General features: G+C 42.0%; 1 protein-coding gene across 1 annotated transcript in view; it reads left to right on the top strand.

Moving 5' to 3' along the window:
- Positions 1 to 10,901: 10,901 nt before the first annotated feature.
- The window catches only part of LOC138588194 (contactin-associated protein-like 4), a 69,852-nt gene continuing 62,496 nt past the window's right edge, over positions 10,902 to 18,257 (top strand). Inside the window, exon 1 of the mRNA XM_069658127.1 lies at positions 10,902 to 10,986. Within this exon, the coding sequence (XP_069514228.1) occupies positions 10,902 to 10,986 (85 nt within the window). The remainder of the gene's footprint in view (positions 10,987 to 18,257) is intronic.

Below are 18,257 nucleotides of genomic sequence, written 5' to 3'. Positions count from 1 at the left end.
TTACGTTTTTGTTAACCATTTGCTTTCTAGCTACCCATCCATCGATTATCTATACCGCTTATCCTGTTTAGGGTTGCAGGGGGCTGGAGCATGTTCCAGCTGTCATTGGGCGAGAGGCGGGGTACACCCAGGACAGGTCGCCTGTCAATCACAGGGCTGAAACATAAACATCACTTGCATTTGTATTAAACTAATAAAAGGCCTTGATGCATCATAATGTTTTACAGCCTATACTTATGAAATTATAATAATCTAATGTGTAATCCTTTCAGTGCACCAGTTATAGCTGGTACATCAGCTGACATGACTGCTGCAGAGGGAGCATCATTACAGACTGAGGGGAGTCTACTCCCTCCTTTGACGACGTGACTGAAGTACCACAGCCATCCATTGATTTTCACTCTGCCACCTCCCAATATCCAGTTGCAGCAAAACTGACTGTTTAGTAACTTCAATACTTTGTACTAGTTAATTGTTTCTCAACTTTTTAAATGATTATCAATGATTGCTGGAGTGTGTGCTGTGTAAACAACTCCATGTTTTTCTGACAGCAGTTTCACCCTCTGACCCCCCTCCTGTTGTCTAAGTGAAACAAGTGGCCCAAAGCAGTGTTTTCTTCCAGCTGAGCAGCTTCTGTCAGTCACTGCCGACAGGTCAGCCATGCTCCCCAATCATTTAGGCGTCCTGGCGCGCAAACCTGCACTTAATATCACGCTTCACAACCCCGTCAATACCCCTGCAGCACAGCGAAAAATGCCCAGCTCAGCCTAAATGCTCCCAGAACACCAAAGGACACATTCATCCACCCTGCTGTTCACCCAGGTCAAAGCCACCGAGAAGAAATCAGCTGTCGTGTGTCCGGAGGGAAACGTACGAGCAGTCAGTCAGTCAGACGGCCTGTTAGCTAGTCATGCAGGCAGTTAGTCAGAGAGCCAGAGCCTGAAGAGTCAAGCCAGAGTTTATGCCATGAGCTGGCTCTGCGTATATTTTATCCAACTAAAAGTCATGTTAAATGAAAACTGCATTATGATTGGCCCCTGCATAAACCAAAAGAAAAACAAAGATAATGCAAACAAAGATTAAATGTAAAAACAAGTTTTGTTGTGTGTTACCCAAAATCAAAGAGCACCTTTTTTGTTTTGTATCGTTTTTGTGTGAAAATGTTATACCTCCAGAAACCATTTTAACAGTCAATAACAGAAGACAGTATGATAAAAACATTTTTTTTAAAGTCTTCAAAACAAAATGAAACTGGAAAAAATTCCAGCCCACTTACACATCAGGCTAATATGCACTTAATTTAAAGAGGGGGTATGATGTGGTTTCACATTTTAAGACATAGATAATGTTACAATGTTGGATGTCCAGACTAAACGTGGGTGAAGTTTCAGATCTGTAGGTAAAAGTATGTTGCAGTAATCCCCAGGCTTCTCAGCTCAGTCTGCAGTCTGCTGTGAATGCCAGGTTTCAAACTGTTTTTTCTACACGCTGCACTTTGTGACATCACAGCAGACTTCAGAGAGCTGGCCAATCAGAAGAAAGCAGGTTTGTAGGGGCGGGGTTTCTTAAAAGGACAGAGCTGACTGAGTCGTTTCACGCCGAGGTTGTGCACAGAGCACCAGTGTGAGAAAAATGTTTTTTTAACTGTAAATTATGCTAAGCTACTCCACAGGTATCACAGAGTGAAATATGCTTGAAATTAGCATAATACCCCCTTGAAATATTCTGAAGAGAATGCCACTTTGCAATACCAGATGTGACAAAAGTAACACAAATGTAGGCTTGTGTTATAGTACAACTATAACTTTAAAAAAAAAAAAATTTAATTTATACAATACTTCTATAAATGAATGTTACCAAGTGCTCTACAGGAGCGCACAAAGTCTATAAACTAAGCAGACAATAAAAGACAGTGCCAGCAGACACTGAAATAAAGCAACAAAAGGATGAAAAATCATGTCAAGAATAGATGAAAACGTAACATCCATGAAACATAATTTTCAGAAAGCTTTACAAAAGTTACAAAAAAGTGTTTAATGAGATTTTAAAGAAGTCAAAATGTTGCTTTCGAGCCAAATGGATGGTTACAACATTTGGAAACTTTAATTACTAAAGTTGTTTAAATCACGATACTGCCTTCGTTTTGTTACCGATCTGCTGAGAAGTGCAGGAAGACGTGGACAAGCTCACCGCTGCTTCACACACACCTGCTTCACCTCAGGGAGATTCCTGCTCGAGCCGCACACAAAAACCACAGAGACCGACACAAAGCTCCGGTTTATGTTAGAAGAATGACTGAAATCCGCCATGTAAATAGCAACACGCCCACCTGCAGGCGCACGAGAATGTTAAAGGGAATGAGAGCCGACACTCTGATTGGTTTGATTCATGTTATGCCAAAAACACGCCTATGAATAATCCAGGGACTTAAGCCAACCTCTTTGCGCCCTGCACCTCAGTTTGCGCCCAGATTGTGCGCCGTCTAACTAGCAAAAGTGCATCAGACACGCCCTGAATCACTTAGCGCCATGTGCTTTAGACTGTGCGCCTTCTGCCGTCTAAATACGGCCCATGTAGTGAATAAATCGTTGATTTTTTCATAGCAGGACCATTTAATGCTTACCAGCCAAAGAGATACAGAGATAAAAGCTTCCCCACAGGCGGCAGCTGAAAGCAACCTGAATGCAATACGGCCACGTCTCTGGGGAACTGTGTCTATTGTGTTTTGATTAACTTTGCCCAACCCTCAATACTGCTGCTGTCTGTTCTGGTAACCTAAAACTCCTATTGGCTTTATCTCTTCCCTCCACTTTTAAGGCAGGTTGTGTTGACACGTCAACTCATAATCATACACAATTGATGATTCTTAGTAACAGTGTGCAGAGTCTCCAGGCATTGCTTTTCCACAGGCTGATCACTCCCTTCCATTGATGTTTCTTAACATTATTCATGAGGAGTTTCCAAGGTAGCGGTTTGGAGGTCAGCTGCAGCACAGAAAACAAACATATCTCCTGGTCAATAATAGAAAACAAACTGGAGTCAATAATGGAAAGGAAGCTATGTGTGATGGGCAGCAGCAGACAGAGCTGAACATAGACCTGAAGATGTAATGTTAGGGAGCTCCGTTTGTCATATTGTTTCAAAGAGGGTTGTGCAACTTATAAAATAATAAAAAAAACTGTTGTGCTTCCGGATAAGTTTTACAGGTAGCGCAATAAACAAAGCAGCCAGTGCTGTGCAGAGACGGCTCGTAAATAAGTCAGTCTGCATGTTGCAGGAAGATCTTTCATTCACATTCAAGACCATTTACAACCGTAGCAAAAGAGAAAGAAAAGGAAATCTTGACTCAAATTTAAGTATGTATTTTTGTTTAACAGCACTTTAAATGGCCTGCTAGCTTAGCAGTAATATTTTTTTAGCACTATAAATGTCCCTTTAAAAGTTTTAACTACTATAAGGAGTTTTAAAGTTGTTATTTAACACCGATGACTCTGTGTGACCTTACGTTTTGTAAGATTTCATACAAACCAGGGCCGTCCATAAGGGGGGGAAAGGTGTAAAGCCTTCTGAGGCCCAGCCGCAAAGGGAGCCAGTGGAGGCCGATATAATAACCCTGTTTATTCTTACTATAAGCAAGAATAAAAAAATTTAAATGTAAACCTAAATACTCACCCTTACTCATTATAACAAAAAACAGTCAGACGGCCTGTTAGCTAGTATTTAAGTAAAATGTAGCCGTTTGAGAAAGTTACCCTTTTTAAAAAAAAAAAATTTTTTTTAGGGGGCGGGGGATGATGCTAATTTAAAGCTTCATATTTCACTCTGTGATACCTGTAGAGTAGCTTAGCATAATTTAAAAAACTCAGATTTTTTTACATTTCATACAGCCTACAGCCTCTGCCTGAAAACGACTCTGTCCCTTTAAGAAATGTCGCCCCTACAAGCCCACTTTCTTCTGATTGGCCAGCTCTCTGAAGCCTGCTGATGCTGCACTTTGTGATGTCACAGTGTACAAAAAACTGTCACCGTTCATAGCTGCCTGCAGATTACTCCAACAAAATTTTCCCCTACAGATTTGAAACTTCACCCACGTTCAGTACGGACTTCCAACATTGTAGCATTACATATGTATTAAAATGTGAAACAGCATAATACCCCCTCTTGAACACAGCGTCACCGTAGACGGGCCACGTATGGCTTTAACTGCTAGGGTTGCTATATTTAACCTTGATATAACAGGACCAACACATAGATCTGGATACCAAAAAGGAAGAAGAAGAATAAGGGGGAGCTAGCCAAGGCTTTTGACCCAAACAATAATGTAGTAATTAGAATAAAAACTTTTTTTCATTTAACACCAACACTGGAATTTGAACTTAAGGCTTCTTCTATGGATAATGATGATGAGGTACCTGTTACTTTCTCCTGACAATTTTAGCTCACGCTTTCCTTCTGTCTCTCTTTATGCTCTGTAGAAGAGTGGGATAAAAACTAATGAAGCCACCGACATCTTACCTAAAGAGGAGCGAGAGACGTATGGAGTCTGGTTTGTGGGGCTGATGATCAACTTACAGCCATCAGTAGAATCACCTTACTCACAATAAAACAGATTAAAGAGGTGTTTCAGCCCCAAAAATCTTGTACATTTACAGAGGATAGAGAGACCTTCTTTCATCAAACTTTAAACATCCCTGCTCACCTCTTAAACTCACAGACTCTTTTCTGTTTTGGCCCACCAGCTCACTGGCCAAAGCCAAAATCTGTGCACAGCCTGTAGCAGGTGTTGTGAATATAAAGTAGAGTGGGAGTGCATCAGTCATTGGCCGGGCTCATTTGGTATGCAAAATAAAAATGAGTTAAAACAGGGCCTGGCAGGAGGCTGTGGAGGGGCTCAAATACAGCTGCAAAGCAAAGTGACGAAGCAAAACAAGCAATTTACCCCCCAAACACGACGTCAACTTGATCCAAGTCAGTTCAACACTGTAATTCAGTTCAAAACAAGTGCCATAAAACAAAAGCAAGGTCTTTATTTACAATAAAAGTGACATTATTTGTGACAACATAAAATTAAAGATAAAAAGTTACAAGAAGGCCTTTCGATTAAAATACGTCTTCAAAAGTGAATAAAAGACGATACTGATGTACCAAGAGTGACTTCCTGAGGCAGGTCGTTCCACAGAGGAGGAGCCCGAAGTGATAATCTTGAAGATTTTCATTTAAATAAATGTCTGTTAAGTCACTATCTATCAACACAATGGTGATTGAGCCTATGGCCCACTGATGAAAGCCCTTGCATTTGCAATATTATGGACTGAGTGTTGGTGGTGATTTTTACAGAAGAAATCACAAGCGTCGCCCAGTTAGTGACGCGTTTTCCATCACCAAGCAGTGGTTGGTCTGCCAGAGAGGGTAGGCGGAGCAAATGCAATAAACACACTTGTGTGTAAAGCGGCTACTGTCTCTGCACGTGTTGCGAGTAAACAGTAATCTACTATGGCTAAACCAACAAAGAAAAGATCGATGACTACAGATACAACTTCAAAAATAAGTGAAAATCCAAAGAAAAAGAAACAAATTCAACGCTCAGATGAAGGCAAACAGTCTAAAAAGGAAAGCGACCGTCAGCGATGACAATCAACAGTTACGACTGGAGACAACCGTGGACGTCACACATGCGACACTGTTTGGATATCTGGAAAGTGTGCCCCCGCAATTACAGTTCATCGCCATAGGTGCCACCAAAGAGATGGAAACTGAGATCTTTGAGATTAGCACTTTAAGAGTGAGATGGGAACGGTCAGGAGTTTCCTGCCTGAGGATCTCAGGCTGCATACTGGTTGAGCCGACATACAATGATACATAATGTAAGGAAGAAAAATGACACGAGGGAGGAATTCTCTTTGGAGAGAAAAATCATTCTTTGCAGTAAGCTACCCAGGATGTCAGATTAGGAGGAAAAAATATCGCAGGTTGAAAATTTTTTGTAAGGATTATAGGGAATTAAAGGGGGTGGTGGGAGCTGGTTTGCTTGTCCGTCACTTGATCTGCATAAGATTATCAGACATAATGCCATCAATGCTAATTTTTAAACCATACCACAGAGTGTCATGAGTTTCTAGTTTAGTTCCGGTTTTCTTGTATTTTGGTGTTCAGTTATTATTTCTTGTTTAACCATGTCACTTTGTCTCCCTGTCATGAGTTTTCATTGTTCAATTTTGTATTTAATATATTGTGTTCTTGTCTTGATTTAGTCTTGTTCAGTTATGTAATTTATTTGTGTTTTATTGTCTAGAGATTTTCTGCATGAGTTCTACTATCACAGTCCTGAGTTTGGTTTTTAGTGTTTCCTGTTTAATTTTGTAGTTCTTGCCCTATGTATGTTTTGTCTTGTTTTACTTCCTGCCTTTGTGTGTTTTCCCGCCTGTTGGATTATGTGCCCTGCCCTTATTGTTTTCACCTGCTCCCTTGATTGTCTCACCTGTGTCTGATTAGCCTCACCTCCTAAGTTTATTTAGTCTTTGTGCTCCCTTGTCTCGTTGCCTGTTCATTGCGATCCATCGTACGTGAGTCTATGTCATCCATCGTGCGTTAGTCTTTGTCCATGACCTTACTCTGGATTGTCTTCGTGCCGTGATTTCCTCGTGTCTCTTGGATTACCTGTTCCTGGTTTTGTTTGAGTTTATTGCTGTGCCTTTTGATTTTCCTTTTTGTCTTTTGTTGGAGTTAGATTTTGTTTGATTTTTGCCTTTTATTTAATTAAAACCATTATCGAAGTCTGGGTCCGCACCTTTTTGTTCAACTGAAACCGTGACACAGAGCCATGCTAGAAGCTCTGCATGCAGTCTCAACTCAGCAACAGACAGACAATGCTGCCGATACATCACAACGTATGGGGCATAAACATGCTATATAATGGCCTTTGGTGCAGGTAGACTCTCTGAAGTTCTCTGTGTAAGTTTCTCCGTACAAAGTTACAGCAGTAACAGGTCTTCAATGTCCATGTTCCCAAGCCGCCGACACAGAAAGAGTGTGCATCGCATGCTTTGTGTTATCTTTATAGTTGTCTGTTGTCTTTCTTGGTGTGGTAGGTCCTTTATTTTTAGAGAAATATAAAGGTGCTTTTCGACATCAGGAATTCTCCCCAGGAACTAGGAACCTATTGAAGACCTCTGTGCGTTTCGATAGCAGGAACCTGGGTCTAAATTTAGTACCGGGGTAATTGATTGACCCCCTGAAAAGCCCCTGTTCAGGGGGTAGTACTATCCAAAGCTCCAGGAACTTTCAGGGCGAGGCCTGCAGTGCTGACCGTTTCTGATTGATCGAGTACTCGCAGCATTTTATTTCACCCATCATTTTAAAAGACTGCAACTGCAACCTCACTGTTATCATCTTTCCAGTGTTGATTCAATGAATTCATTTGCACAGCACAAGTTAAAACGCCTCCATGCTAACAGGCTAACTGTAGTGTTATGATACCACCCGTTTTATGGTGTCATTGTTGTGTGGCCTTCATCTTCTTCTTACCGCCACCTACCTGACTGGCAGTGTAGTGCTGTTGTATTGCTTCTCCATACGTCATTGGCCTGATTTGCATGATCTTCCCGGGACGTTAGGCCACTATAGAAACACAGATAACAATGGCCCACAGGAACCATTTCGTTTCTTGAAGAGAAGTTCCTTCAACTAAAAGTTCCTGGTTCTTTTGGTCTTAGTCATGATCTAAAACAAAAACCTCTACAGTCCACTGGATGTTCTCAGTTTCACGTCATTATTTAGACAAAGTATTATTTGAGTACACAGAAACATTTGCAAATGCTGAGTAAATGTTGTCAATGCAAATATTCACTGTGGCTTTGATATTAATCTACAGTAGCAATGACATCACATCCAAATGTTTACAGGAAATCCAGAGATGAAAGACATGATCATCACACTGTATAACTTTGTCCCCTCTTCTCTGCTTTGTCTCCACCTTGCAGACACAAAACACACTTTGTTCCTCCTCATCATACTGGATCTCTTTTCGTCTGTATCTCTGTCTGCCTCATTCGCATGCTGCTCAACTCTCCTGAAAAGCCTCCCCGACATCCCTGCGTGGCTGTATAGTAAGTCATCACGTCAGATAAAACAAGCACCACCGTGGGACCCGGGAATAGTAATACTAACTGTGATAACACTGATAAAGAGTGCAGCACATAATCTCCTCCTCCACTCAGCAGAACTGACACATTTACACGGCATTGTGCGTGAAAACCCAATTTAGGCAGAGAAATTACATCTCGCACCTTCCTATTGTTGGCTGAAAAGAACATCTGTCCTTTCAACAGGAGACATGCATCAATCCTTTTTTCTTTGTGTTTGATCTCAAAGAAAAACTATTTGTACGTTTCTTTGTCCAGACATAAAGACGGACGTTCTTCTTTCAGTCTCACGCTGATTTCTCTCTTTTTAATGTCGATTATAATTAGTTTTAAGGCTTTTAGTTTAAATATAAAATGTCCTGCCATATTTCTAATTTCATGGACTTAGAACATTAACTATTTGTTTCTGTTTATATATGATTTTGGGGCTTCTCTTTCACTTTCACACCCTGATCACGGCTGTAAGTAAAGACGTGTCTGGGTCAGAAATGGAACATTAAAGGCGTTTTTATTCTTCTTAGGACTCAAAGTGCTTCCAGTTACTCTTTCTTGCTTGCCAATAAAACCAAGAGAATTTTGAACTGTAATTCAACATCCAGCTTTCTCTATTAAGAATGCTGAATCACAACCGCTCAGAGATTTGCCTCAAAAGTTGAAGTCGAAGCTTCCTGTTGATGAGATGTGGATCATACTGGACTCTAAACCTGTGCAAGTGACACGAAAAGCCTAATTCTCGAAGCACACGCAGAGGGATGAATGCTTCCCAAAGAGCGCTGCAGAACAAACAGCATCTCTGTGCACCGCTGCCGTTTGCGTGTATTAAATGAGTCATTATGTAGTCATTCGGTGCAAATTTGCCCCCTTTCTATGCAAATGAGCCTTGTGGCAAACAGCACCTAATTCACAAACGCCAGCGCTAACAGCACCACGCAGAGTCAAAATATCACCGTCTGCAGCGAGCTGGTGGTAACTGCGGCGCACCTATTATAAGGGCTGTCATGCTCTGAGTGTCCAGTGATCATGACAGCATTCCACCTTTTGTGTGATCAAACATCTGTTGATAATATATTATTTTAATTAGGAGATCAATCAGTCCGGGGCTGTGCGAGGCTCAACCCCGGCACATGGGCATGTGTGGAGGACGGTCTGGAGCCGTTACGCGTGACGGGGATTATGATGGACGAGCTGCTATAATGCGTGTTACAGAGAGTGAAACTAGTAAACACCTGCCGATTCTTTACAATTAACCGTTAAAGAGCTGTCCCTTCCTCTCCCTGCTCATCATTGATCTGTGCATGGAGTTGAGATCCGTTAGTGTGCACTCAATTAATGCCTGAGAGCGCAGCGGAGAGTGGAGGTGCAGACAGCTCCTCTCCACAATCAGACACACAACAAGAGCAAACTGCACGGATCTGCAAACTGTATGGGCATATTTGTGCTTGAATATTGTCAGTGCATTTTGCTTTGTGAATAGTTCCTTGAGACAAATAGAGGGTGCAAATGATGCGCAATTTATGGTGCTATCAGCGGCCGCAGTCCATTCTTTGTGAATTCCCCCCAAATGTTATCCGAGGTCAACAGATGCTCAAATTAAACTACACGATTCTGTATTTGTCAAAGCCCACATCAACAGGTTTTCAAACGGTGAAGGAAACACATCATGTGTGGGTTAAAATAATGACTCCATGTTGACCTTTTCATTCACATGAAAATTGAACCCCGGTCTCCGGGACCATAGTCCTGCATTATTTGATTTGATTGCTATACCAGTTATGGCACCTGACTTCCCACTGTCAGGAGCTAATGATACTGTGAGTGGCTCACAATGACAGTGTATCAATTTCAAAGGTATAATTATAACTCAGAGAGAGAACAGCCTGAAAATAGTTCCTCCTTTGCTCCTGTCATTATCACTATGGCTTCTTGAGGCTTCTTTCATTCTTGTCTTTTCAGGGAATTGGCTGAAATGTTGACTTTCAGACCTCTTAGAGGTGTTGGCTGTAATGCGCCTGCAACCACACCTGACAGTGGTGTCCCAGGGTACATCTCTGCATCACAGCAGCGAGGTAAGAAATTGAACCAAACTGGATTTATATTTATAAGGAGATGAAAAGGAAGAAACAGGAGCAACCTCACTCGATTTCTTTCCCGGTAACAGCTCATAAAACAACTATTACATGTTGAATATTCATATTTCCTGAATCCTCTCTGAGTGAGACACTTTAAATTGATTTGCAGTAACTCACTGTGCTGGGGATTCTTTCTGTGACCACTGGACCTGAACTGCTGCATTACATGATGACAAACAGACTGCGAGCGGCAGCCCGGAGCCTAATGAGACCTGAGATGGCTCTTTCGCAAACATTGCTGGAGCATAATAGTGCAGCCTGCAGTGGGTTTCCTGCTGAAGGATTTGGCAGAACACATGGTCTCAAGTCCTTTTAATGACTAAATTACCTCTCACCGGAGCTGTGACAAAATCTGAAAGCTCTCTCTCTCTCTCTCTCTCTCTCCCCTCGTCTTTTCCTTCCCCTCACTCTGCAGAGTGCAGGCAAACAGAAAGTAGCCCACTGCCTCTGCTGTCATCCCCGTGGAGCCAGGCGGATGTTAGAGAGCGCTGCGGACGCACGAGTGCAATATTCATCAGGGAGAGTGTGAGCGCGCGGAGGAGGAGGAGAAAGTGGAGTAAAAGAGGAGAGGAGAGGCAGACCGTCTCCCTCCTTCACCCGGCTGCTTTTCTGCAGGGTCATCCACTTCATCATGGATCTCTGGAGTAAAAAAGTCCAGGGGATTATTACACAGGTCGCCCTGATACTTTTCAGCTCGTACGGGGACACAAGAGGAGGTGAGTGTGTGCAAATTTGTTTTGGGTGGCAGGAGATGGAGGCATGTGGATCAGCTGAGTGCTCATCAGTGGAGGTGTCACTGAGATCTTACAGGTTTTTTCTCTCTCTCTCTGTTAAAACTTTTTACATGTGCATGTTGGGAATTAAAGACTGCATTTCAAGGAACACTTTCCTCTCACTAAGGAATTTAAAAACAAGCCTCATTTGTTTCCATGGAGCTGCAAAGGCTGCAGAAGTCTGTCGTTGCACTCTGAAGTTTGACTACATGAATGAGACTACATGTTTTCTGTGCTGTTTGTCTGTCTGTCAGCTGGAGTGTGGAAAAAACGACATGCTTGATCCTTGTGAAACTTGGTTGACTCGCATAAAGAGGGGTGTCTAAATAGCAAAGTGAACGGTGTGGTGCATCTTTAAATGCAAAATAAGATCCAACTTGATAATCCCAGTAGAAGCAAATGCAGCAGGTGGATGTATACAGTAGATCACTTGCAGATTTGCACGTCAGAAAACTGGACTTTTTGGTCTTGGTGGAGGTTTGCACTCTCACATTGCCCGTCTGGTTCTTTGTTTATTCCTTCTGCTGGTGCTGATGTTAGTCAGCTAGATGTAGATGTAGATTGAATCTGTTTCACCTTGAACTGTTGCAGTGTATATTTTACATTTTAATAGCCTTTTTTTCTTCTTATTAAATTTCTTTTCTCTAATTGTATTATTTTCTTACATGCTTAAGGGAGATGTGTGATTTTATATGTCTTGTAAGCTACTGGATGCCTACATTTCCCTCAGGATCTATCTATCTTAATACTTAATTTAAACAGCCTCATTTATTATCAGTTAATTATATTAGTTGATGCACTGTGTTGGTGGCAATGTCAACAGAGGGATGATGTTATGTTGGAGCTGTATATGTGCGCCAAACATTAACGTATCCTGTTCAGGGTCGCGGGGGGCTGGAGCCTATCTCAGCTTTCATCAGGCGAGAGGGCAGTGATCGTGAGTCACTCTGACAAATGTAGAGACAGACAACCTTTCACACTCACACCCATACGAGCAATTTTAGAGTCACCAAGTGCCGCATGCACGGAGGGGAACATGCAAACTTCACACAGAAAGGCCGACTACGTCTGAACCGGGATTCAAACCAAGAACCTTCTAGCTGTGAGGCGACAGCGCTAACCACTGCACCACCGTGCGCGCAGCCCTAAACTAGACTAATAAAGAAGGATTAGAACAAATTCTAGATAGACCTACTTTAATCTAATCTCTGAGTCAACATGCCCTGGGACAACCCCGTCAGGGTTATAGTCTCCGATGCTGGACAGAGACACGCTGACATTATGGGCTGTAAAAGGGTAAAATAAAGAACATAAATAGATTTCTTTGCCCTGTACAAAATACTTTGGACTCAGCTCAGTGTCTATCAGAAACCCCACGAAAAAGTTGGCATCTCTCTCAAATCAATAAGTCCTGCTGGAGAACCTTTGTCGCCCTCTCTAAGAGCGCAAACATACAGTACATCATCCACTTAATAATCTCAGATGCCCAGAACTCTCTCCACATTTTATTTGACTTTGTGTAAGTGTGTTAGTGCTGAGCCAGAGCCGCAGGCAAGGTCTGACTCCAGCTATTTGTCAGAGTGAACAGAGGCGGTAAAACTGTCGTGAGAGGGCAGATGTTTCAGCCGGTCACAGCCACCCGGCCCCGCAGTGAAACAGCGAGAAGCTTATTTAGGGAAAGCAGTGGGTGGAGTGGCCGAAGGGATCTAAAATCATGATTGAGAGTTTTGCAGAATCGTCCAATATTTATATTCTTGATGGTCAACAGAGTTAACATTATTAGGGCTTTGTAAAGTAATGTAGTGCACAAACCTTTAAGTGGCTCGGAGTCATGATGACTGAGTTAAGGCCATTAGACTTCCTTGTGTTGCAGTAGAGTCACCTAAAAGTTTAGACTTAACAGCCTATGCTCAAGGCAAAAGCTGATACAGAAGAGAAAGTCAGCTATTCTAAGATAGAGTAAAACTCTTAAAGTTTTTGATATTTAGTGTACTTAAAGAGGGGGTATTATGCTGTTTCGCATTTCAAGACATGTATATATAATGTTACAATGTTGGATGTCCAAACTAAACGTGGGTGAAGCTTCAGATCTGCTGGTAAAAGTATGTTGGAGTTATCCCCAGGCTTCTCAGCTCAGTCTGCAGGCTGCTGTGAATGCCAGGTTTCACACAGTTTTTTCTACACACTGCACTTTGTGATATCACAGCAGACTTCAGAGAGCTGGCCAATCAGAAGAAAGTGGGCTTGTAGGGGCGGGGTTTCTTAACGGGACAGAGCTGACCGAGTCGTTTCAGGCAGAGGCTGTATGAGGGCCTGCACAGAGCACCAGTGTGAGAAAAATGTTGAGAGTTTTTTTAACTGTAAATTATGCTAAGCTACTCCACAGGTATCATAGAGTGAAATATGAAGCTTGCAATTAACACAATACCCCCCTTTAAGTATCAAAGGTATTTTTGTGATATTAATTGTAATTAAGCATTAAAGGAAAATTAAATAATGTTAATACAAAATAAAGTGGTCAGAAGTTGGAGAAGCATTATATTGAACTGTAAACCACCTTAAAAAATGGAGTCACTCGAAGAAAAACAACTTAAACTTAAAGACCCCTTCTGGTGAAAGTCAAGTTTTTAACCTTAGTCTTCGTCACCACTGTCATCCTTCAGGGGACAAGCTGGTGCCGACACGTCGCTGTCTCTACATCCATCATGCATCCAGTATCAGCGTTGACTGTTATTCTACTCTCGTAGTCGCTACTCGCTTGCATCTGACGGGCCTGGACTTGACTTCAAAGTTAAACTGTGGGCTTGAAATCCCTTGTTGCACATTTGCACTTGGTTTACCTCGCTTCTTCTTCTTCTTCGAGGTTTTGACGTCAGCTGGCATCCACAATGTTGCATTACTGCCATCCTCAGTTTCAGTTCATTTAAAGGCGTATTTTCAGTAAAAACAAATCCAAAATCGTTAGACCACCGATTTAATTTTCATTTACAAAGATTCTTGGGGAAATATATCGGAGTAAAAGTACGTATTTTATTATATTATAAAAACTCATGTTAAAGACAGATACTCCCAGCAAGTACTTAAGTACTGTGATGAAGTACTATTACTTTGTTACATTACACTACTGATGATAAAAAACATATTTGCATGTAGAAATATAGTTTAAACAGTTAACATGACAAAAAAATCACCCCTGATACAATAGTCATGAACAGAGGATAAGCTGTAAACCTGTAATCACTTCCTCCAGGGCTCATCCATATTATTGTTTTTTTTTAAATGAAGATTGGATGAAAAGAAGTAGAAATAAAAATAAAGAGTTCTGTATGAATAAGTGCTGCGCCTCTGCTGATAACTCTTTCATGAAACAGTAAACCACATTAGAGACCCCTACAACAGATATGAGCTGACATTCAACAGAAACATCTGGAGAGGAGGAAATATATCACAAAGCAAAGTGGTGTACTATTAATAATGCAGGTGTGGGGAAGGCTGGGGATTGGGAGCATTATGACATTTCAAAAGGTGGGGTATTTGTGTTTCAAGCCAGGAATTTCATCACTTGGCAGAGCAGTCGTACGCCTTTCATGCTGAACTTACAGTTAACCTACCTTTTAAAGATGTGGATGTCTCTGCAGGAGACAGTCACAGGGTGTGGACGGGCATGTCTTTAACTTTTCGCTGAAGTTGAGAAGTAGAAACAGTTTGTGTGGTTCCTAGAGATCCAGTGGCAAACTAAATGAGACAATTCAGGAATGAATCCTCTTTATTGAATTATCAGAAACAGTGGAACAGTGCCACTTCTGTTTGAATACATTACAATTGTCACAATTGGAGCCTGTCTGGCTCAGTGGTTAGATCGCATATCCAATGTGCAAGGGCTACGGTCCTCGATGCAGAGGCCCCGGGTTCGGCTCCTGCTCCCGGTCCTTTGGCACGGGTCACCCCTACTCTCTCTTCCTTTCTTTCTCACAATATCCACTGTCCTCTCTCTCTCTCAATATAAAGGCATAAAAGGCAAAAATAATAATAATTTAGAAAAAGTTGTCCTGTATAAACGGCTTGGTTACATCTAAATATCATATGGTTTTATATTGGGTTTATTTCAGTGGAATTGGAGCAAAAAGTTTGGTGAAGTTTGACAACTGGAATTTGTGCCATTGAACAATAGCAAGCTGTGACAGCTCATTACCTGGTTGTAAAAATACACTCATATCTTTGCCTAAACTAGACCAAACTGTGACTGTTTCACAACACTAACCTCGGTTGGAGAGGCTTCGTGGCACAAAGCAGACGCTCAAGGGAGCGTGACAAAGAGCTGGTATTTGACAGCCTGGGATGAGAATGTGTTGTGACAGCGTAGACCTGTAAGGGAACAGAGGATCAGAGTCGAACATCGAGGATGCTACTGTAGCTAAATAGCTGTGTTGTTCCATTCGCTTTGGGTTGTCAGTAAGGCTATTAACTGTTCTGCAAAACAGACACATTTTGTTACTTAGTCAATGATGAGTTTAAATGGTACAAGTACATCTCTAAAATAAACTGTGAACCTTTTATTCCATTAGCTCTCTGAGCTAGCTTGTTAACGAGCTATAGCTAGCTTTTTTAACTAATAAGCACTAGCATGTTTTCGGCTAGCTAGCCTCTGGAAAGGCTCAGGCTCAGGCATGAGTGTTGCTGTGCCTCTTTCAGGTGTAACTGGGGGTTAACAGGAGCAGCTTATAGTACTAATCAATCAAACAGTCTGTACACACCCACACGGCCCTGAGGAGAGGTTTTGGTCAGCCAAAATACTGTTTAAAACTCTGTAGGTGAACTGTGGGTGTATAGGTCCACAAAATTAATGTTTATGTGATTAAAGCATATCAAATTATTCTGACAGAGAGATTTTTTAACACTACCACTGGGGGGCAGCAAAGTTAGTCCTCTTATTTTGTAGTCTTTCAGATAAGCTAACTTCTTTCTCCAACCACATCCTTCCTTATTAACACATGCATGCTGTGTGCACCTGGTCTTCAAAGGTGCACGGTTTTACACGCAAAATTAGCAATAACAACTGTGTGTAAACCTAGTTAGTCATGCTGCGAACACACAACCGCTTATCTTCTCCAATTATCTGCACAATGCTTCCTTGCAGGAACAAGCAGCAAGGACGCGCGCTCCTCACCACTGACATACAGAGCCGAGGAAAAGTTCACTTCCAGTCAGCTGTCAAAGAAAATTCACACATAACTTTAGACACACAAAAGAGACAGACGAGACTTTCCGCTCTCTCTCTCAGTGTGTCTCCAGTGTGGGTGCATAAGTCCTCCATCAGATAGTTATCTCACCTCTCTGCTGATTCGGAGTCAGTGGAGTGTGTGCTCTAATGACAGATAATACCGCAGCTCTCCGAACCTGTGTGTGTGTGTGTGTGTGTGCGCACATGTATCTGTGTGCGTGTTTATGTGTAAGTGTGTATCCTGAGATAAGGAGCGAATAACCACAAGTGAACACGATGTGAGGAGAGCAAGGGAATACTGAGTAGCACCCCGGTAGTGTGTGTGTGTGTGTGTGTGTGTGTGTGTGTATACAAAGTGGCTACAAATAGGGTTGGTGTGTTTGTGTGTGTGCACATGTTGTGTTCAGATAACGAATGACTCACCGCTCACAGTCCCCGGTCTCAGAGGAGAGGTTGTCCAGTTAAGACTAATGTGTCAGTAGGTGCTGCACCCAGAAAGAGGAGGCAGAGGCCGAACACAAAACTCAGTTAATGGAGTCATGATTTCAATTCTTGGTCAAATGATGAACAATATTAACAACACACCAATAATTTAAGCCATTTTGTGTGTAGCACAATGCATTTTTTTGCTTTCACTGATGAATATTGTGCAGAGACAGCTTGTCGTTTTATGTGTCAATATTGTAGAAAAAATGTCAGTTGACTAAGTCCACACTTGTCCTGGAGGGAGTGGGTCAGGCTTGATGTATGGGTCAAACGAACTTTAGCCCTTTTCACATTTAATACATTCTACCACAGCGCCGTAACGAAGCTCCGCCATTATGCCGCCTTTGCTATTTTACATTGGACCAAGCAACGCCGGCTTAAAGCCGCCCTAGTGTGTGTTTTTACCATAGACTGTATAAAAAGATGGACGACATGACGGCTCCCTAAAAGTGAAGACAAAACATTTGGAGCGCCCCCTGCTGACTGGCTGCAGTATAGGTCATAAAGCCCGCCTCCTCCGTGTTAACAGATGGGACATGGGTCAAACTATAAAATCAAAATACACGCCTGATAAATGTTTCTCAAACATGGTTTCTGTCATTATAGTTAGTTCTTATCATGCTGATTTACGTCCAAGTGTTCTTTTTTCTGACAAGTTTAGTTTTAATGCTATTTGATGCTTTAAAAATGATGATTGACAGCTCTGTTGACCAATACAGCTCCTGCAGCCGATCTGTTCCAGATTAGCAGGGCAGAGGAGACGTAACTAAAACAATCACTACAGTCATTGAAGTTTACATATCTGTGAACCTCCACTTCAGACCAACACAAGAAGCTGTTCTGATGTTAAATATGCATGCGTGCCGGATCTTTGCTTTTTGTTGGGTAAGTTAAGTGTGTGTTTTGATTAGCGGAAGTGGTTATTGGTTTCCGGAGTGTTCTGGCGTTGCCGGAGCAAAATGTGCGTGAGGTGTAAACAACCAGCACATGCTTCATATACATACACACACACTCAACGCTGTTCCACCCTGCTGGCTCCGCCATTCACACCAATGGCATCTGCTACTAAAGCACTTATTTTAACACACCAAATGTCCTTAAAGGTTAGTGCTATCTATAAGTTTTCACCTGAGATCATGTCTCCTGCCAGTCTTTGTAGTCATTCCATGAATAGGAAAAAGTATCTCGCTCTTTTTTTACTGGGCAAAGAGCATTTCAAGGCACTAGGCTCGCACTTTATAAAATTTAAACAGCATCATTTCATTGTTGGGTCAGGAGCACCTTGACAGAAACCCCGGGGAGCGCAGAGCTGTTATCAAGGAGTAAGTTAGTAGAGTAGCACGTTAAGCCTCATGAGTGCTTGAGCAAATCTCTGAATCCCCGTCAGCTCCAGCAGCATGTTCCTGCAGCTGTGTGGTCTGTGCCCAGTGTAGGAAGAGACGAATCAATGAATTATAACATCATTACCATAATTTTTTTTATTATTAACTTGAGCGTGCAGTCTTGG

This window comes from Semicossyphus pulcher, unplaced genomic scaffold (assembly GCF_022749685.1).
Source record: "Semicossyphus pulcher isolate SPU_LCO1_2020_fin unplaced genomic scaffold, fSemPul1.0.p SCAF_12, whole genome shotgun sequence".
Classification (NCBI taxonomy): Eukaryota; Metazoa; Chordata; class Actinopteri; order Labriformes; family Labridae; genus Semicossyphus; species Semicossyphus pulcher.
Note: the sequence above shows the minus strand (reverse complement) of the source record. Positions and strands in the feature narration are given on the sequence as shown.